Source organism: Mytilus galloprovincialis, chromosome 3 (genome assembly GCF_965363235.1).
Source record: "Mytilus galloprovincialis chromosome 3, xbMytGall1.hap1.1, whole genome shotgun sequence".
NCBI classification, from domain to species: domain Eukaryota; kingdom Metazoa; phylum Mollusca; class Bivalvia; order Mytilida; family Mytilidae; genus Mytilus; species Mytilus galloprovincialis.
The window spans coordinates 76,667,911-76,690,606 of NC_134840.1; the positions used below are offsets into that span (position 1 = coordinate 76,667,911).

The 22,696-nt window shown below is 32.4% G+C and overlaps 2 protein-coding genes and 1 long non-coding RNA gene across 3 annotated transcripts; 2 read left to right on the plus strand and 1 right to left on the minus strand.

The window, feature by feature from the left end:
* The first annotated feature begins 5,217 nt into the window (after positions 1–5,217).
* Positions 5,218–8,538, plus strand: LOC143068986 (interferon-induced protein 44-like). The gene is made up of 4 exons (XM_076243404.1): positions 5,218–5,415; positions 5,850–5,996; positions 6,180–6,351; positions 8,178–8,538. Exons 2-4 carry the CDS (start codon positions 5,856–5,858, stop codon positions 8,486–8,488), a joined length of 624 nt encoding a protein of 207 aa, XP_076099519.1. The 5' UTR covers positions 5,218–5,415; positions 5,850–5,855; the 3' UTR covers positions 8,489–8,538.
* Positions 8,539–10,352: 1,814 nt separating this feature from the next.
* On the plus strand, positions 10,353–17,175 carry LOC143066805 (interferon-induced protein 44-like). Its single transcript, XM_076239615.1, has 6 exons — positions 10,353–10,394; positions 12,064–12,261; positions 13,098–13,244; positions 13,637–13,686; positions 15,476–15,597; positions 16,341–17,175. The coding sequence occupies exons 1-6, from the start codon at positions 10,353–10,355 to the stop codon at positions 16,538–16,540; spliced, it is 759 nt and encodes a 252-aa protein (XP_076095730.1). The 3' UTR covers positions 16,541–17,175.
* Positions 17,176–19,444: 2,269 nt separating this feature from the next.
* LOC143066573 (uncharacterized) lies at positions 19,445–22,332 on the minus strand. The gene is made up of 3 exons (XR_012975678.1): positions 22,038–22,332; positions 21,159–21,186; positions 19,445–19,935 (listed from the first exon to the last, which is right to left on the minus strand). It is a non-coding gene; the product is annotated as an uncharacterized LOC143066573 (long non-coding RNA).
* Between the last annotated feature and the right edge of the window lie 364 nt (positions 22,333–22,696).

The following is a 22,696-nucleotide window of genomic DNA, read 5'->3' on the forward strand; positions in this document are numbered from 1 at the left end:
TGTAGCGTTCAATATAATATGTACTACTCCCGTCCGTCATTATAATTCTTATGATCGATTGTCACAATTCTGTATCGCTCTGCTCAGCTTTAAGTGAAGTTGCATATCACGACTTGGTGACGTCAATACAACTAACCCGTCCAAAATAAAATTGACCAAAACAAATGACCAACATCATAATGAAAGAACCGAAATTGACAGGTTTGACCCGATGTAATCAAGTCATGTTACGGTTCTCGTGTGAAACACAGAAAACACATGTTTCCATAATGCAAAATACGGAAATAAATCTGATAAATCGATTATCATTCTGGTTGTCTGCTAACAGGAATCAACACATTTATAGATGGCTGTAATACATTATGCATGTATGCATTCGGTTTTGATTTAATGAACTCTGAACAGAGAAAGTACACTGTTTAGTCCCTTTGATTTTCGTAAATGTAAAAAAAAGTATAAATCTATTACATAATTTCAAATATATTCAAAAGATATAATATTGTCAGTTATTTGTATTTATTGTTTTAGAACTGTGTCCAATATATAGCCTGTATGATTTAACTTTATGCAATATTACACAAATAAATACCTACAATAATCTCAATTTTAGGAACTTGCCGTTACGTTTCAATTGCAAAGTCCTTAACCAAAAAAAATGATATTTAATAAGAAAATGTCATTTTACAATGACGTTGATGGTTCGTACCTAATTTATCGTGTAAAATGCTACATGCAAGGTGTTGTCTATATTTGACACGTGGTAGTGGGTTTGAAGCCTCAAAAAGTGATTAAGGTGGGTAAAAATTAAAACAAAAATATTTGAGAACTGTTAGCACCAAATAATGTTTTGAAGGAACCTAACCATAATATATTTCAATATCAAACAAAAACAAAAGTTTTCAGTGCTTCATTTTCTCAAACACTTCTATAAATAAATTACTCTATATAGAGATTAATTCCTAATATAGTATTTAACCATATACTAGCTTCTTAGTCAACATTTATTGGTTAAAGCGTTGATTTTTCATCGAAATATACTGTGTCGTGAGGAGTGTCAGATTTTTTTATCTTAATCGGTTGAGGCGTTGATTAAATGAAGTATATATTTTCATATAAGGAAGCTTACATTTGATTTTTATGGGAGTGTTGGATAGGATTAAAAATTTAGTCCTGATTGTTTTTTTAAATCACTGTCCGGCCTTTTTATTTTTTTTTTTTCAAACTTGTCGGTCTTTTTTTTTTAATTAGTTTATCCTGAATTTTTTTAACATAAACTGTCATCATGTCTTTTTTTTACTCAGAACTCCTATCCTTCCTTTTTTAAAATTTTATTTTAGCCGCCCCTATAATATCTAATGGTAGCTCTCGTTTTTATCTAAAAGTTTGTAATTCAAACACTCCTACTCTGTTAATATGACTCATCACAAACTTAAAAGTATTTCATTTTGGCCCAAACCTAAGTGTTTTGAGTAATGCGCTTTTAATATAAGAATTAGAAAAGCCGAAGTATATTGTTTTTATCTGACCTTCTATACATGTACATTTCTAGGAAAATGATTGGTTAAAAGCGTCCGCGTGGAGACCGTGTATATTTCATATAAGGTTAGTAGGAAGGCGGGGCTTATTTCATACACGGTTAGTAGTGGTGTTACGTCTCTTTATATTCCATATTAGGTAAGAAGGGAGGCTGTGCTTATTTCATACACGGTAAGTAGTGGTGTTACGTCCCTTTATAAAAACAAAACGGCCCTGAGAAAAAAACTTTAAAGATCTCCGTAAAAGATTTGACCAAAATCTATGCACCAACACCTAAACTTCATCAAAATTTTTCTACAGTTTTCTCTTCAAAAACACACCTTCACGCTGAAAAATGGATCTACTCTTAAAACGAACTCGCTTACTCGCTGCGCACAAATATTCATCTATATTTACAAATGACAATAATGTTATAAGAAGACATGAAGAAGGTAACACGTCAATTTTAAATGATTTCTAAACAGCAATTAAAATCTAGGGGAACATAATCAAAATGATGCAGCTGCATTTTTCTTTGAATGGCCAGCAGGTGTATGCCAACATGATCTATCTTTATAATTTTGTTGCCAGTGAATATTTATGTGGAGCGAGTAAACAGATGTTGTGGAGAATGTTCTTTTTGTGTAGCGTGCACGCGTGCTGTGCAGAGAAAACTGGTGACGAAATATGATGAAGTTGAGTAGGTTTTGATGGCTTCTGCGTCGTGCAAATCTGATATAGAGATCTGCTCTACATGTGTTTTTGTTCATTGTTATTGTAAATTACTGCATTTTTCGTTTTTTCTTACTTTTAAACTTTTAAAAATTATTAAAAAAAGAAAAAACAAATATCGGCCAAATGAAATACTTTAATTTTGTGATGAGTCATCATAACAGAGTGGCTCACATCTGACACCCTGAAGCGACACATTCCATTTCAACGAAAACAATAACTTTAAAACCAACAAATTTTACTTAGAAGCTGACATTTGGTTAATTTCTATGATAGGAATTAATTTCTATATAAATCATACGGGAGAAAAAAGTCTCAAAATCTGACACACGATAAACAAGGGAGAGGTGTTTAATAAAACGGAGCTCTAGGAACAACTTCTTCTACTTGATTGAAATAGACTATGATTCGGTTCCTTCCATTTGAAAAATTATTTGGTGCTTACAATTATTGAAAAAAAAACTTGATACTTTTACTTCAGTTTATCGTTTTTCACCTCTTCGAAAGCGGCATCCTACGTCAAAAATAGCCAACACCATGCATGTGGCGTTTTACATGGTGTTATTTAACAAAAACTATGTATCGATTGGCCGTTTAAGGTCAAATTCTACACGCTTGTACTGTCTTATTTACATCCTTACATACATCTCTGTAGTCAAATGTATCTCCAGATTGAACTACCAATAACACAATTTTAAACTATTATACTATTTCAAGAATAATGACAATGGCTCCTATCATAACTCCTTTGCGTACAAACGTTTTTCATATTTTTTTTTATATTATTTAAAATAGTAAAACTGATTAATTAAGATAATTATACAAATAATGTTTATTCTCAGATAAACCTGGCAATGCACCTCTCGAAGAACCATGGAGAAAAACTTCTAAATGGAATAAAAAGGTAAAATTGTTTAGTTGTTTTTAGCTAATGTCCATGTAAAGCCATACTTGTGTATATATTCAACTTTCCAGATAATATAATCTTTATATTGCAGACTTCATGCCGAAGCTTTTCAAGAAGTCTTTAAAATCAAAGACTGGCATTATCCTTTTAATATCGTAATTTCCTTGACAGAGGGTTGCTGATCACAAGGAAGCTATCTAACCAAGAGTTCCAAGTGAAGTTGAAGTCTTCCTTTGTAAATGCATGGACGACATCACGAGTTGGTTTACCGTTATTGAATATCCGTTTCACAGATGCTATCGGATATGTTCCATTTGTCGTAACTACAATCCCAATCTAATTAAAAACCGATCTCTCATGGCTCCCGTTTTCTGATATGTCGCGTGGGAGATCTAACGAAACCCGCTTTGAGGTCACATGTGAGTGAACTAGAAGTTATGAATTTATAATGATATGCAAATGAGTTAACGACCTATTAATAAGCCAATCAAAAAAGTTTATTAATTATTTTGACTGACGATTTCGTCGTATATAAAATGAGTTACATCCCTTTACCTTACGATAAACTTTCAAGATCGTGGAAGACTCAATTTCATTGGTCGAAAAAGACACACCTACGAGATCACTCACATGTGACCTCAAAGCGGGTTTCGTTAGATCTCCCACGCGAGATATCAGAAAACGGGAGCGATGAGAGATCGGGTTTTAACCCACGCGACATATCAGAAAACGAGAGCGATGAGAGATCGGGTTTTAATTAGATTGCTACAATCCCATCCTCCTTTCCCCGAACGTGACCTATCGAATGAGACTGAATATCGTGTTTGTACAAATATGAGCAGCACGACGAGTGCCACATGATATTTTTTTTTAGGTTTCTATGCTGTGTTGTGTGTACTGTTGTTTATCTGTTTGTCTGTTGTCATTACCATTTCTGGTCGTGGCGTTGTCAGTTTATTTTTGACTTGTGAGTTTAACTGTCCCTTTTGTATATTTCGTCTCTCTTTTATTTCACTTTCCTCTATTATAAATGGTGTTCTCACACTGAATACACTTTGGTGACTGTCTTGAATTCTCATATTTTAATGAACTTCAAATAATGATTACAACATATACAGTTTTTGTCCTTTTAATATTAAAGGTGTTCATTTGTTTTTAAAAATACGTTTTTGATTTTCAAATATTTTGGCTCTGAGCGTCACTAAAAAGACGTTCGTTGTCGAAATGCAAATCTAGTGCAATACAATTGGTACCGTAAGTATTATTAAGTCTGTCTCATATATTGGCTTACATTGAGAAATCGACAATGAAGGTCGATTGATACCTAAATTTATGACAAAGCTGAAGTCATCCTTTCGAGAGTTTAAGAGCCGCCAGTGTGATAAATTTGACCAACGGAAATGTTGCACCTGTGTGATCTGTCGTAACATAATTTCAAAGGAATTTAGCCATCTATACCATTTAGAGTTCTTTCCAGGATATGCTTTCATGCACAAATTACAAGCAAGAATAACACTATAAACATTCGAAAAGATCTTCAGTAAACGTCTATCAGATAACACCATATCGACGCATTTAACAAAAAGACATCTAGAGATTTCTTGAGGTCAACATAAAATCTTCAAGATTTGACAAGTGTCTGTATATTATATAAATGTGTTAATCTGTCCACTGGAACGGGTGTATAAAAAATATTGAAACTCTATTCCATAACCATTCTTAAAATAGAATAAATCATAGCAATCCACTTCTTACTTGTCAATTTACCAATTTATCAAGGACCCCGCCAATGATTGTTTTTGAAACATTTTATTTTTTGTCACTGAGGATACTTGAGATTATTGCTAGGCCTGTGAAATTCATTTTACAGTTTCTGGAGAGATTTAGACTTAACATATTAAATAGATACCTGTCTGTTATTGAAATCGTATGTAGACCTCTATATGTCATATGAGTTTATATGTTGGCGGATTATTGTCTTGTTTACTCATATCCCACATTTTCTCTTTCTCTTATTCATCACACAATGTCAGTTATTGAAAGATGTTTTTTTCAATTATCAGTATTTTGAAGAACTGAAGGAGAAGGTAGAAAGATACAAACCTTTAAAGGAGTTAAATGTTCCATAAGCACGTGTTTTGTTAGTCGGACAAGTAGGAGCTGGGAAGACAAGTTTCTTCAATACAATTAACTCTGTCTTCCGCGGATATATAACTAGACAGGCATGTAGTGGTAATGCAGAGCATAGCTTAACAACAGTGGTGAGTTTATTATAAAAAAAGCCATATTACCAGGTCACGTTATATACATTGTTTAAACAAGACACTTGCGGAGTTCAAAATTCGAAAGTTGATATAATCTAGAATCAATACTTTTTCTTCGAATACAAGTGTAAGACATTAAAGCATGCTCTAGTGACTCTTTAAAGATCACAATTTTCCTACAATAATATGATTCTAGAAGACCAAGTCAGGAATACGACAGTTGTTGTCCATTCGTTTTTGATGTTTTGTCATTTGATTTTGCCATGTGATTAGGGACTTTCCGATTTTATTTTCCTCGGAGTTCAGTGATTTTACTTTTTTCATTTGCTTTGACATGTTTAAGTATGGTCTAGTGATCGGTCTATAAACCCTTACTTGATGACCTACGCGAACGTTGCTTTGTTTAACAGATATATCATATTTGTTTCCAGTATCGAATGTACCAAATCAGAAACAGTGCATCCGGAAAAGCTTTGAATTTCAGACTACATGATACCAGAGGACTTGAAGCTGATCAGGAAATGGATGCCCATGGAATGTGCTATCTTCTCGATGGTAATTTACCTGATCGATTCCAGGTACACATATTCGTAGTAGTGATTTAAACTTGAAAAATGCAAAATAGGGGGATTTATTAAAGTCGGATAACTACATTAAGCTGCCAAAAATTTTCTTATAGATAATTTTTCAAATTTAGATATCAAAGAAAAAATATGACGTTGTTTAAACCGGTTATTCAGCAACATATATTTTCATTTTAGTTCAATCCATCTGCGCCAGTTACACCAGACATAACAGGATTTGTTTTAACACAACAATTCGCTGATAAAATACACTGTGTTGTGTTTGTCATAGATGGCAGCACAGTAGACGTTATGCCGGAGAAGGTGATAGAAAAGATGAAGGGATTTCAAATTCACATGAACCAAAGAGGTAAACAACTTTATTCTTATTCAGTAAGGTTTGTGGAATTCATAATTCAACTAAATGATGCATTGATCACATAATTTGTAATGAATCTCCTACTGCCGATGAGTATCTTATAAAAAACAAATCGATATTTCTAAACACCAATTTCTCATTTTTGGGTCTCGATTTTGGGCCTTTGCAACTTGAATTCGCATTATATTATTGTTGTAATACAGAAAATAGAAATTCGGACAAGTTGATGAGTTAAAACCTTATTTCTATTTATCCTGCAATTGGGTGTTCTACTATACAGATACAGCACTACAGATATTGCTATGCTGTATATGTATACTATACTGATATCGCTTAAAAGCTCCGCCCACTGCAGGACTGAGCATTGTATAAACTTGCATGACCCTAGAATGTGTATTGCAGTCGCATTCCAATGACGTATCAATTGCGAATTAACGATTACTTTCATACGTTCTGTTTGTTTGCAAACATTTCTTTAGAGCAATAACAATCACACCAATTTCCTGATAACATACACACATGAACAGCAGTCTTTTCTACGATGACAACTATCGATTCCAAAACTTGAATGTGTAAGATTGTGTAACAACAACAACCATGTCAATTTCAGCATGTATGTTTAGTGAATGTCGATTCTGAAGCGTAGGACAACTCGTACACTCCTGATTCAAATTGGACAATGTTTTGTTATTTGTTTTTACTGTTGAAATCAGTTGTTATGTTAAAATAGATACTTATTCACCTTGCGCGATGTATTATTGTTGACCATTCGAGATTCTTTTTTTGCAAACCCATCTTCAGCTGAATGTGTGATTACTGTATCGTATTACTACACGGGTCTCAATGGATTTCAAATTGAAAATAAATGAAAACATGTGTTTTGTGTTTTTCAAAACACAAATAATATACAGAATTAATTTGCAGGATAAAGACAATAACTGTTTAGTGTCTTTAAATATCAGCTGTATTTTCGGCTCGAAACAGGTGTAGTTTAAACATATCTATTTATAGTGGATTGGGAAACAAGTTTTGCAACTTATATTAATCCCTTTCCACTTTGCGGGTACGAGTGCTGCCTTGTAGCGGCATTATCCTACTCTTTTTCGAAATCTACAAGGATGTCTTTAACATGCAAGAGATATGGCTCTCTCTTAACACGGGTCAGCCATTTATCGTCCCCTTCCGACGGACTATCATCGTTTCCTCAAGACCATACTCGCAAATGGTGTCAAGGGAGAGCCAAAAATTGAGTTCCTGAAATTTTCATCCAGAACGCTAAAAGCTCGCATACACCTTGTTTCCTAGCCTCGTACAAATACAGCTGATATTTAAAGACACTAAACAGTTATTGTCTATATCATCGTTAAATACAGAAAATTCAAATGACCGTAAATTCAGAATCTTTTGGGAGGTTTTTATTAATGCGAATAATGCGATTGCATGGTTAATACCGCAATAATAAGAACTCGCATTCTGACATCGGACACATATAATGCATAAAACGTTTCCTGAAATCGCAATTGTTAGTCTGGCAGTTTTGTTCAGACTTCTAAAATCTCAATAATAATTACACTAAAATATTTCGGAATTTACAATACTTACAGATAGAAATAGAGACTGATTATGAGAAGTTTCTAAATGAAAAGACAATAACCGTCTGATGTCAACGATTTATCAAACTAAGTTTTTATAAAACAAAAGAAAAATTCATTTCCTCATGGTCGATTGGCTGCATAGAAGTCCCTTAAATCAAAATATCCAAGAACCTAAAATTAATTAAAATGATATTGCTTCAAAAACTATTTTTGTCTTTGCAGGCATCCCTCAAATTGTATTACTTACGAAAATAGACAAAGTGTGTGAGGCTACAAGTGAAGATCTATCCCAAGTTTTCTTCAGTCCTGTCGTACAAGAAACTGTAGATCGAGTTTCACAGATACTAGGACTGCCAAGATCTAATATCCTACCCATAAAGAATTACGAATCAGAAATCGAACTTCAGGATAATATTAACAATCTGACCTTGTTGACCTTGCAGCAAATATTGAATTCGGCAGACGACTACATGTTTAATTACCTTGACCAAATTGAAGACGGGAAACTACAACAACTAAACATTAGAGAATAACTCAAACTATTTCCACAACTGAAATAGTCGATCATTATATTTAGCTATATTGTTATTATCAAAGTTGAAAGTAAAAAAGAATCAAATTGCTTTTACATTAAGCCTCACACCTATAAATTGAAAAATCAAATGGTTATTAGTGTGACTTGAAATACGTGTTGCTCTCTACCGTTTGCAGTTCATATAAAATTATGACCAAATTGCTATTTCTTTTATCAAACTAAACTGTTCAAAAAAGTCAAATCACAAAAATACTGAACTTCAATTGGGAAAGTCCATAATCACATGGCAAAATCAAATAACAAAACGCATCAAAAACGAATGGACAAAAACTGTCATATTCCTGACTTGGTACACATGACGACTTCAGTATGTATATTAATGAAATTTATCCTGTTGAACTTACTTTAAATAAAGCTAATACTAACAATGACCACTGCCCTTTTCTCGATCTTGATATCTATATTACTAATGGAAAGCTGAATACTAAAATTTATGATAAAAGGGATGATTTTTCATTTCCTATCGTTAATTATCCGTTTTTAGATGGTGACGTTCCCTTGTCACCATCTTACGGTGTTTATATATCTCAACTTGTACGATTCGCTCGTGTATGTAACAATGTTTTAGATTTTGACGAGAGAAATTTATGTATTACTGAAAATTATTACACTAGGGTTTTCGATATCACAAACTAGTCAAAACATTTACTAAATTTTATCATCGGTATAAAGACATCATTCGTAAATATGGCTCAACATGCAGACTTCTTATACGTTCAGGTATTTCACATCCAATTTTTTATGGAAATATTCTTTATAAAGCACAAAGGTGTCAGTATTCACCTCAGAAACTTACAAAACCTTTGAATAGACTTATTAAGAAGGGATATAATTACGATACTGTTGTCAAGTCATTAAAGATTGCATATTTTGGTGTTAGTATTGAGTCACTGATAAGGTCTTTGCATCGGAACTAAACACATTTATTCTAAAAACAGTTGTTGACATGACACGGGTTATGTTCTTCTCATATATGTTATAATGGTATGATACTAAACCCCTAACGGGAAGGATTGTGCCTGATGTTCATATGATGAAATCATAATCTTTCAGTCAGTTTAATTGAAGTCTGGAGCTGGCATGTCAGTTAACTGCTAGTAGTCTGTTGTTATTTATGTATTATTGTCATTTTGTTTATTTTCTTTGGTTACATTTTCTGACATCAGACTCGGACTTCTCTTGAAATGAATTTTAATGTGCGCATTGTTATGCGTTTACTTTTCTACATTGGTTAGAGGTATAGGAGGAGGGTTGAGATCTCACAAACATGTTTAACCCCGCCGCATTTTTGCGCCTGTCCCAAGTCAGGAGCTTCTGGCCTTTGTTAGTCTTGTATTATTTTAATTTTAGTTTCTTGTGTACAATTTGGAAATTAGTATGGCGTTCATTATCACTGGACTAGTATATATTTGTTTAGGGGCCAGCTGAAGGACGCCTCCGGGTGCGGGAATTTCTCGCTACATTGAAGACCTGTTGGTGACTCTCTGCTGTTGTTTTTTATTTGGTCGGGTTGTTGTCTCTTTGACACATTCCCCATTTCCATTCTCAATTTTACTTCACTATTTAGTTCTATTTTCACGGTTTTAGCTGTTTTCGTTGGTGAGTTACAGACCTATCAGTAGCAACAGTGGTTTTCATTATATAAATTTGAGTTATTTCTCTTTTCTCAGAAATAGTGTAATTACTAGGGAAGTCAAAAGATCTGAAATTTAATACTCGGATACTCGGTCATGATACTCGAGTACTCGCAATTACTCGGATGAATCTTAAACGCCTGTTGAAAAGTTTAGATTTTAGGTGGAATGCAGTATATTGTTATTTCCTTTTACAAACATAAGACAAATGTACTACAAACATAGCTTGCTTCTCCTTTTTTGTGTTTATTAAACAATGAATTACCGACCGCCGTTTCTACCAAAGACTATCATAATAGCAATTATTGTTTGTGTACGTGTTTATGAATCCAGAGACATGTCTCTGATGAACCAAATTCTAATAAAATCGAAAATATTTGAATATAAAGTCCGACAAAGAAGACTACATTTGTATCATCTGTTCCTGCGGAGTTTGTTTTTTTAACACGATATGTCCATTAATTTTTCAACAACAATATTGGACTTTAAATTACTTGTGCTTTTTCGTGTCGCTCAGTCTTACTTTTTCTGTGGTTTTTTTTTTTGCTCTAGATCGTTAGTCTTATTTTCAATTTTTTTGTTTTTATAATCATGATCTTGTCAGTTTATTTTCGACTTTGGGGTTTGAATGTCGATCTCGTACTTTCGCCAATCTTTAAATTATATTAACAATTATAGTTAAGTTTCAAACACAGAGTAATTAAATTAATTTAGATATACATCTCATACCAATCACGTTTACATAGAAGTCTTGATTAACGAACAAAAGTAAGTTTTACGACTTCTGATGAGTTAATTATTAATCAATGAAAGTGTCGACTCGTGTATAAACAGTTGCGTAGGGTTCACCGCAGGTCACTTTGTTCTTGTTAAGAAATATGATCTGGTCAATAGTTTCAGAAGAAAGACTTTGACTTTCTATTTTTTGTTTCAAGTAGTGCACATGAAAACATTCCCTCGGAAGGAAAGGACGTTGCTGGTACTACTATAACAAATAGTAACCTAAGGATAAACAGATTTATGTTGTTAATTGATTTTATTTAGTATTTCGAAGGGAATATTTCAACGGAGCTAAAGGGAGTTGAAATGTGAAGAGAAATATCCCAAGATGTATAACAGCAAACGAGTATCCGAGTACTAAAACAGTACTCGAGTACTCGGCCTTCCGAGCGAGTACCCGAGTACTCGAGTACTCGTTGCCATCCCTAGTAATTACTAATTAATTTCTATAGTAGATATAGGAAGATGTGATATATGTCATTTTGGTCTCTTGGTTATTTTGGGTATTTTCCTTTTTAACAGAAATGTTGTGATTAATAAGTATCTAATCAAAAATTGAATTCTTGGGTTTCCTTGATATTCTATCAATGTTTTTAGATTTTTGATACTGGACCAATTTGAATTTTTCAGTTCTTAAGCCACATTCATTTTGTTCAGAAACCTATTCTGTGTCAAATATGCAATCACAATCCAAATTCAGTGCACTTTTTAGCCTACATATGTTATGTGCATATTTCCTCAACTGTTCAGGGTTCGACCTCGACAAGAAAATCCTGGTTTCTGTAACTCTGACAGCCTCTTGTGGTTTATTTATTTGGTGTCCTTCGTAAATTTAGATTTATCGATGATTAAATGAAATATGGCCCGCCGAATTGAAAAAAATTCTTTATTATGAAAGTACAGATACACCTATTTTACAAAATGAGTTTCCATACCTTACATTATTTGACACAATAAGTATGTAAAGAGTTACCGTGTACATAAAACTAGATGAAGAATACTGGTACACTTTTTTTCTGTCAAGACATCATACTTTAGACTCAGACGATGCCTTGCTACATACTATTAGAAACATTCCAAAACATATTATTTTTATCAGTTATTAGGAGCACTGAAAGAAAAGATAGAAAGATACAAACCTTTGAAGGAATTAAATGTTCCACAAGCACGTGTTTTGTTGGTCGGACAAGTAGGAGCTGGAAAGACAATTTTCTTTAACACCATTAACTCTGCTTTCCGAGGTTATATAACTAGACAGGCATGTAGTGGTAATGCAGAGCATAGCTTAACAACTGTTGTGAGTATAAATAAAGGCTGAAATTGTTTTATTTTGTCACCATTTAAAAAAATTATCAAACCAAATTTTTCAGCTCAATCTGTTGGGATCTTCACTGTATTAATTGATCATATCTCATCAATCCACATCCTTGGTTTTTTTCTTAATCTCAAATTGTTTTGGTTATTAGTTTTTTTTTTGACATTTTAGATATAATAATTCACCAGAAAATGCTAATTATTTCTTTTAATTTTAAGAACGTTACATTGACGAACATATCAATAGACGTTTGTGAGTAAATTAAGTTAAACTTTTAAAATATAAGTTCAACGATTGCATGGCTTTATTTAATAAGACACATATGTATGATCGTGCATATTTTGAATATGGAGATAACTTACGTAACAATGTATAGGTCTAAAGGTGCATTCAGTCATTAAGTTCAATTTTTGTGGAAAAATCACCACAATACGTCATTAAGCTTTTTTTAGCGAGTTTTATATAAATTTTATTCTTAGACCCTTAATTCAAAGAGTTAAGTCCAGTTCAATCACGATAAGATACGAATGTTGATTAACCCTAGTATGATTGAAATTTAAAAAATAATAATTTCCTTTTTAATGATTATTAAAACTCTTGTTCAATTCTGTTCAATTGCTTTTCTAGATACTTGTAATAAAGTTATTCAAATTTAGATATTTGATTTTACTTAATGTAGTATCGAACTATTTCCGTAAGCAGAATGAATAAATTTGTATTTATGTATACATCTTTAATTGACGTTCATTACTGTTTACCTGATTCAAAGAGATTTCTGTTATCAAATAATGATATATGTATAAATATTTTCCCTCCAGTATCGAAAGTACCAAATCAGAAATGGTATATCTGGGAAGGCATTAAATTTCAATTTACATGATACCAGAGGACTTGAAGCTGACCAGGGAATGGATGCCCATGGCATGTGCTATCTTCTCGACGGTAATCTTCCTGATCGATTCCAGGTACGAATATTTAAAGTAAAAAATGTTTGGGGCTTTGAACCCCGTGCTAGTTAACCTACCGAATTAGACTATTTACCGGTTTTGTTTAAACATGAGCAACACGACGAGTGCCACATGTTGAGCAGGATCTACTTACCCTTCCGGAGCACATGAGACCGCCCCCAATGTTTGAGGTGGTTCGTGTTGCTTCGTCTTTCGTTTCTATGTTATGTATTCTGTTCTATTATTTGTTATTTTCTTTTTTAGCCATGGCGTTGTCGATCTTTGAGTTTGATTGTCCCTCTGGTATCTTCTATAGAATGCTGCAAGAGTATTCCGATGATTGTTTAGATATTTGAAAAATTTACAACATGTTGCAAGCGGGATATTCAACATCATACATTTCATTCTAGTTCAATCCCTCTGCACCGGTTACACCTGGTATAACAGGATTTGTTTCAAAATCCCGAATTTTTACTTTGAAATACTTAAAACCTGGGTAAAATATGGCGGTGGTCAAACTAATAAACCAGAAAACTTTAGAACCATTAGACAACAAATTATATGGGGTAACAAATACATAAAGTTAAATGGGCACAGTTTAGTTTTTAATCATTGGATAAAAGACAACATAATCTATGTAAATGACATAATTGATGACAAAGGTAGAATATCAAAAGAAAAAATACTCAATAAGTTAAAATGTAAAAGAAATTGGATTGCAGAAATAATACAAATAAGAAAGAGCATACCAAATCATTGGAAAGATATATTACAAAAACAAAACTCATCAAAAACTATTGTTAATTGTAAAAATCAACTATCTTTAAAACAAGGCGCAATTATATATGATTTACAAAAAATTAATAATAAAGATATTTATGTAATCTTATCTAATGTAAGTAAAGATATTCCTATAGGGTTTACAAAATGGCGGAAAGAACTAAATATAGATAAAATTCAACCAAAAATTAAATACACATTAAATTTTATTTTTAATTATTTAGAAGACAATAAATTAAAAATGGTTCGATGGAAATTATTACATTATATACTACCTGTAGGTACACATCTTTTCACATGGAAAATTAAGAACACCAATCTGTGTTCAGTGTGTGGGGTACCAGATACTTATCAACACAATTTCATGGAATGTACTTATTTTAAAGTTTTTTGGAATAAAATTTGTATTTTATTACATAACCTTCATATTGGAGAGCATATAGTTACTTTAAAACACTTAGTAGTAGGATATAAAATAGAAGAGGACTCATTAAATGATATTAATTATCTCTTGACAGTCATCCTATTCACTCTACACAAATGCAATTGCATTTCAAATAATAAGATAAATCAAGTTAATGTTTATGAAATATTTAAACAAGAATTTAAATACAGATATTATCTGATGGAGTATAGAAATAAAACAATAAGTAAGATGCTTAAAAATATTCAAAAATATATGTAATTGAAATGTATACAATTGTGTGGTGTGAAAATTAATAGCTATGCTAGACTTTATATTGTGTACATGTATGTTGCAGTTGTTGGTTTTTCATTTTTTGTATGTATAAACAAACCAAACAAGACACTTTATTTAATATAATATATAAAACTAAAATGATTATAATTCAACACTGATTTGTTTTGCACCAAATATCATCAAGTAAATATGTGTATGTTTACTTTGTTGGTATCAACTCACATGTTAAAAACCTTATTCTTTCTATTATATTTCCAGAAACATTTAATCTTTTTCACTCTAGATACATTTATTTTGTTTCTAAGACAAAATTGTTAACGAATAGTAAATAACACTTACCAAACAAGTTTTATCTAATCCAAAAATTTATTTTCACAACAAACATGTGTTTCCTTTTGCACTAGCTTTCGGACAATGATTTGTAACTAATCCAGCACAAAAGGTCAAGTACAAATAACTGGGTCAAAGATGTAAACACGGGACGATGAATACAAATTCGGAAGGCAAATGATGTTCCGTAAACACGTGATTTATACTATGAAATTTTATTCTTAATATGTATACACTGTATTTAAAAGAATGTATATGTGATATATATAATTAACACTTTAATACTTTAGTATACTTTACTGAACTTTTCCCTGGAAATTCAGTAACTAATTACAGGGATACTCGGGCTAACGCTGTAATCCGAGTAAATTGTCAAAACAGCAGATATATAATAAAAGATATTTACTTGGAAAAAAAAAGAAAAAGGATTTGTTTAAACCCCACAATTCGCTGATAAAATACACTGTGTTGTGTTTGTCATTGATGGAAGCACAGTAGACGTTATGCCGGAGAATGTAATAGAAAAGATGAAGGCATTTCAGATTCACATGAACCAAAGAGGTAAACAAACTTATTTATATTCAGTTTAGTTTATGAATTGCATTGATTACAAGGAATCTGCTTCTGTAGATGTGTATCTCATAACAAAAAAAGAACATATTTCTAGACTTTTGACATATGCTAAAAGAAATAATAACAAAAATACCGAACACCGAGGAAAATTCAAAACTGTAAGTCCCTAATCAAATGGCAAAATCAAAAGCTCAAACACCATACGAATTAATAAGAACTGTCTGACTTGGTACAGGCATTGCATACCGATATTCTCTTGGATCTCAAGTTTGGGCATTTGTAATTGGAATTAGCATTTCATTTGTCGTACTTCATGATAAGAGATGCGGAAGCTTTGGTGTGTTAAATGCTTTATCACCGAAAAATACAAAGAAAGCCGAATTAAATACATATATATATTGCCGGGTGTTACCTTTCCTCGTCAGTTTTAATCTAGTGTCGTACTACAGTACATGATATATATATATATATGAAGATTGATTATGAAAAGTTTCCAAATGAAAGGACCATTACAGTCTGATGTTAACGAAGTCTCAAACTGAGTTTTTATAAAACAAACTCAGGATTTATTAGCTCCATATAAATATCTCAAATCAAAATATTCATGTACCTAAAATTAAATGAAATGTAAATGCTCCCAAAACTATTTTGTACCTCATCTAAAAATATTCAATAACCTAGAATTAATTAAAATGTCATGACTTCCAAAACTTTTTTTTATATCTTTTCAGGCATCCCACAGATTGTAATACTAACGAAAATAGACAAAGTATGTGAGACTGCAAGTGAAGATCTATTACAAGTTTTCTTTAGTCCTGTCGTACAAGAAGTTGTAGATCGTGTTTCACAGATACTGGGACTGCCAAGATCTAATATCCTATCAATAAAGAATTACGAATCAGATATCGAACTTCAGGATAACATCGGTTGATGTTAAATAAAAATGGAAAGCTTTTAATGTATACACTGAGAAAAGTTTAAGCATCTGGAAGGCGTTTAGAGTCTTCCAAAAAGTAAAAAGTTGTCAGAATATTTATTTATGAAAAAAGTGTAGACGACACCCTTCTCCAAATTAAACAATGAAATAAAACAAAAATACCAAAAAACACTCGATAATATGATAAAAAAAAAAAGCAGCATTGTTTTCGATTGCTAGACAAGGGGAAGAAATACTATTTTTTTGCTTTTCTTTGTTATGTTATTCTAGGGTGCAACTTAATTGCAAGAGACCTTGAGTGTTGCTTTTGTTCTTCTTTGTTAGCGACTCGTTGACGTTTACCCCACATCTTTTCTTATTATTACGACAATGATTACCACTAATATCTTACATTTGTCTCAACTCGGCTTGAATTCAATGAGGACAATTCAAACGTTTTGAGCTCTCCTATCTCACTTATTTCATAGGCAACACTAGGTACACGTGCCAGTGACAATTAAAACGGGAAAAACAAACTTCACCTATTGACATTTAATTGTGTTCTCATTGCAGTTTTGCAATTAAATATTTGTAACATCATTTTATTTTGTATGTCATTTTTCAATAAACAATCTCAGAATGTGATATAACCATCAACGTAATACAGGAAGGAGACATGACCTTTCATTTATACAGTTATCTACATTCAAGACTTCTATCCCCTTAAACCATATTCAAATTGATGAATAGTTTAACAAGTTTCAAAGTTAATGCAGTAAATAGTTATTAAAGCTACCAGGATTATAATTCAAAACGCCTGACGCGCGTTTCGTCTTCATAAGACTCATCAGTGACGCTCAGATCAAAATAGTTATAAGGCCAAAGTACAACGTTGAAGAGCATTGATGACCCAACATTCCAAAAAAGTTGTGCCAAATACGGCTAAGGTAATCTAAGGTAATCTATTCCTGGGATAAGAAAATCCTTAGTTTTACGAAAAATTTAATATTTTGTCAACAGGAAATTTTGATTTAAATGACCATATAATTGATATTCATCATGTTCATGTCAACACCGATATGCTGACTTCTAGGCTGGTGATACCCTCGGGGACGAAACGTTCACCAGCAGTGGCATCGACCCAGTGGTGTAATTAGTTATCAAAGGTATCAGGATTATAATTTGATACGCCAGACGCGCGTTTCGTCTTCATAAGACTCATCAGTGACGCTCAGATCTAAATATTTATAAGGCAAAACAAGTACAAAGTTGAAGAGTATTGAGGACCCAAAATTCCAAAAATTTGTGCCAAATACGGCTAAGGTAATCTATTCTTGGGATAATGAAATACTTAGTATTACGAAAAACTTAATGTTTTGTCAACAGGAAATTTACTAAAATGACCATTTAATTGATATTCATATCAACACCGAAGTGCTGACTACCTGGCATGTGATACCCTCGGGGACGAAACGTTCACCAGCAGTAACATCGACCCAGTGGTGTAAATAGTTATCAAAGGTACTAGGATTATAATGCAATACGTCATACGCGCGTTTCGTCTTCATAAGACTCATCAGTGACGCTCCGATCTGAATAGTTATAAAGCCAAACAAGTACAAAGTTGAAGACCATTGAGGACCTAACATTCCAAAAACTTGTGCCAAATACGGCTAAAGTAATCTATTCTTGGGATAATAAAATCCTTAGTTTTACGAAACATTAATGTTTTGTCAACAGGAAATTTACTAAAATGACCATATAATTGATATTTACAAACATGTTTACATGTTTACATGTATGAACACTACGTATTTCGTTTTAACACTGACGTAAAATCTGAACAAAGTATTTACTTAAAGGAACGAGGAAACATACAGTTTTGAAAATAAAATGATTAAATTTACCCTACTTAATCAGAAAAAAGAAATGCTTGTCAAACCTTTAAAAATCAGAGTTAAGTAAGCCATTAAACATACAGAACTGTACACATATTGCTCGTTATGCTATTTGTATAGGCATTAATTAAAAACTGCACGAAGAAGCACCACTTTTACTTTTCTGCATGTTAGATTGCTAAATGCGCTCTTATTTTCAAAAGTTTGACATCAAGTTACTTTTCATTAACTTATCTGTGAATAATTATATGGTACCTATATAGAAATAGCGGGACGGCTGCAGTGAAGGCGATTTGGTGTCACAATATCTCAGTAGCATGGGTTCGAATCTCCTAGTACCTTTAGATTTTAAGTGCAACCGCGTAATGTCCGAAAAGAACAATTTTTAGATTACTTCCCCTTGCTCGTCTTCAAAGGCTTTTCATGATAATCTTAATCTTTTATGTGAAGTTCGTTTTTGTTTGTTATTTTACATTTTCTGCATGATTTTTTTTTGTAAGTTTTCTATAGAGGTAAAACAATGACCTATTCTAGATGTTTCTTTAATTGTGTTTCACCCCAATACTAAACAAAAATGTATGACAATGTACTGAGGCTGTGTTTATTAGACGCCATATATATTTTCGATTTTCTTGTAGTACTAGGTCCTTCAAGTCCGTCTCTTTTAGTGAGGGGTTTAGTCCACCATTTTTTACATAAGGAATTGCCTATAAAAAATCAGGAATATGACAATAGTATTCCATTCGGTTGATGTGTTTAAACTTTTGATTTTAACATTTACTTACTTACTTTTATTGATACTTGTAAAAATATACTCTTCCTTTTTGTACTTTACTTAGATGTTTATCTTTTTATTCTATCGTCGCTGATGAGTCTTCTGTAAACGAAACACGCGTTTATCGTACACATGTTTAACCCTGGTTTCCATGATGAGTTTACAAAGATCCTCCGACATTACAGTACAATTACATTAACAATTATTTATTTATCTAACTATCTATATAATTATGCATCACAAAACTACGTTCACATTATTTATTTATCTAACTATCTGTATAATTATTCATCACAAATCTACGTTTACATTTACAACGAATTAAGTATGAAATAGCAATTGTGATGCATATTGTGTCATAAAATCATAAAACATTCTTTAAAGTTATTGTTTTGGTTACAAAATAAGACTTTTGTAGACATGATGGTGTTTCTATTACTTTGCATGAGGGAGCTTTGATATTTCAAGTAAGTATTGGAGTCCACCTGCATTCACGCGTTCAAGTGCCAACATCAAGCTGTAAATTGTCTTGACTTTTGACTTTCTCCTCCATTTTGTCAATATATCTTCCACCAAACCGAACAGATCTTTTGGAAAACTGAACAAACTATGCTCAATTTCAATAAAACTTAATCCAAGTTCTACTCCCAACTGCAATGGGCAATTTCCGATCTGAATTGACAATTCTTTCAAATGTTGGTCACTTGGGATAGTCTGGAGATTGAAGTCCGCCATTGCTGGAATAAGAAATGAACGTATTAACTTATTAATTCTGTTATATTCTATGAAACCTTTGAAAAAAATATAAGTCAAAATATTCAATCAATTGATAATTGTCGAGCCCCTTGTTAAAAAAAAATCTGAACATCTCTACCGAGGCGACGAAGGATAACGAATGAAATAGAAGCTAATCTAGTTTCAGTGTCACTACCACAAAATATTTGACTGATATAAGGTGTCTGTGTTGAAAAGTTAAAAAACATACAATACCGAACTCCGAGAAAAATTCAAAACGGAAACTCCCTAATCAAGAGGTAAAATTCAAAGCTCAAACACATTAAACGGATGGATATTAACTGTCATAGTCCTGACTTGGTACAGACATTTTCTTATTCAGACAACAATTGATTATGCCTGGTTTTATAGCTAGCTAAACCTCTCACGTGTATGATAGTCACAAAAAAGTCCAGTATAATTACAACGATGTGTGAACAAAAAGTCATGCCAGGTAAAATTGTCAAAAATTGGAGTACATCATACAACATTGTGTTATAATCTTACAAATATTTGGTTGTTTTCATTTCGTAATATTTTTTTTATGAATTCTGAAATCGCACTATGGATTACGCTAATTTTGTAGCCAGATCCGATCAAGCACTTGTACACGTTAGGACTGCACCCAACTTTAACCATGTCGAAAGAATAGGCAAAGCTTTTATTTGGAGTTCATGCGTAAACCTCGATTGTTTTAACTTGGATTGTTTATTCCAATTTGATTTTTGAGATTTGAAAGGTGGTAAGCTCTTGAAAATTGCCCATTGTATCTTTCATTGTTTATCTTTTTTGACTATATAATATTATTTTCTAGGAAATGCAATTCAATTTACAAAAACTTATTTCAGTTAATGTAAGTAATTATAGAGACTTAACTATCAAGCTAATTAACTGGTCCAACACCAGTGAGATATTAACTTTTGTTTTGTGGTAAAAACATCATTGATTTGGATATTTGGATCATACAACGCATATTTTTAAAGTGATTCTAGAGATTTATGTAGATGTGCTGGATCAATGCACACGATCCCTGTTTTTACAAACAACCCGTCGGGTAAATGAACCCCTGACCACAAAAAAAAAATGGAATCATGTGTGTATTTGAAATGCAGTATCATCCTGGCACATTGCACATCTACCATTCAGAACTAATTTACTTTATTGTGTTATACAAGATTTGACTTACCACGCAGCTCCGATTTTTCTCTGAATATCTGAATATAAAAAAAATAATTGATTATTGAAGAGCAGAAAACAAACTAGCAGATATATTGTAATAAGATAACAACTCAGTAAAACCGGAAAGTTAGAGCGCAATATACCATAAATAATCATGTACACGATAAATCGTGTTTTATTTTACCTACTGTTAGAAAAATGTTAGAAAAATCTAATAAATTTGTGGCTTGCATGATTCATTTTTTAAATAAACGCTAGAAAAATGTAATTGATTCGTGAAGTCTCAAACCTAACATTTGCCATTTTATAATTTTCATTTGTTCTTGAAAGTTTCCGTCAAATTCACTGTTGACATTCTCTTACCAAGTAAGCGCCTTGTTGACATTTTGAAATCAGTTAATGGGTGAATAATTCAATAATATAGAAAAAAGGCAACACCTACCTCAAAATTCATTTTAATGCACTATTATCTGAGATTAACGGAATAGAAATACCTTCAGCTTTGGCGTTTTTATCCGTATGACGTAAATGCACCAATTACAATAATGGAAAACTCGCTGAATTCTAAATGATACATTTTGTACATTTTACTAAATCAATTATGCATTAATTCTTTTGGTATGACTCAGAATAAGAATAAAGGTACTGTAGGATTTTTCAATTGTAATTTTTAACACAGCGAAATCGACAAAGTGTTTGCACATATGTGTAGATTTACGTGGGAGGTATACTTTAACAGCAATTATTATGTGCATGTCGAAGACTGCGCCATGTATAGATATATCGAGAATTTTTATCACGGTGTTGATTACAAAGCGAAAGCACCACGTCATATTAGAATTAAAAACAACTACATGTAGTTATATAATACAAACTAGCTCTGTACCTGACATATAAGATGACTATCCAGCTCCACATTTTTCAGTGCATCACAAAGGTCTTTCAAAGTAGGATCCTTTAATCTCGATAACATCGAATGTTTCCACTGTGTCAGTGCCACTGACATAATACCTTTGGGACTGTGACCAACATACCGGGAATTAATATCTTCCCATTCCTTCACTTCCATTCCCAAGTAAATAAAGAAATCTCTAAACAAATTTATACCAATATGACATCCTAATCTAACAAGATGCTTATCAGACGGTTCTGTTCTTAATTCTTCGTCGGTGAGACCTTAAAATACAATTTCGTTTTTCAATAACAATAAAAAAGAAATGAGTTTTGTAAGAACGTATATTCAAGATGTAACTCGAGGTAAACAAGGTTGACATGATTGCCAACATTACTACATATACGAACCAATGTCCATGATAGGATGGCAGACATATGTATATTGTTTTTATATAACTAATTAACTCTTACATAAAATAAACTTTAGATTAAACAGCTGGTAATTTAAAATGTAGAAAATGCTCCACACAGTATTATCTATCCATTAATTGTGATATTATGCTATCAAACCAATTAACCCAAGAATAAACACAGAACAATTTAGAAGGCAACACAAGTTTGATTTATAAAGGAAGGTTTTCCGGGTGACAA

Bases quoted from the DNA above. Each gene is read 5' to 3' on its own strand.
- LOC143068986 (XM_076243404.1), top strand. From the start codon at position 5,856: ATGTACCAAATCAGAAACAGTGCATCCGGAAAAGCTTTGAATTTCAGA. The intron at 5,997-6,179 runs GTACACATATTC...TTTTCATTTTAG, and splicing joins ATTTACCTGATCGATTCCAG to TTCAATCCATCTGCGCCAGT. The intron at 6,352-8,177 runs GTAAACAACTTT...TTGTCTTTGCAG, and splicing joins AATTCACATGAACCAAAGAG to GCATCCCTCAAATTGTATTA.
- LOC143066805 (XM_076239615.1), top strand. From the start codon at position 10,353: ATGCAGTATATTGTTATTTCCTTTTACAAACATAAGACAAAT. The intron at 10,395-12,063 runs GTACTACAAACA...TATTTTTATCAG, and splicing joins TTTACAAACATAAGACAAAT to TTATTAGGAGCACTGAAAGA. The intron at 15,598-16,340 runs GTAAACAAACTT...ATATCTTTTCAG, and splicing joins GATTCACATGAACCAAAGAG to GCATCCCACAGATTGTAATA.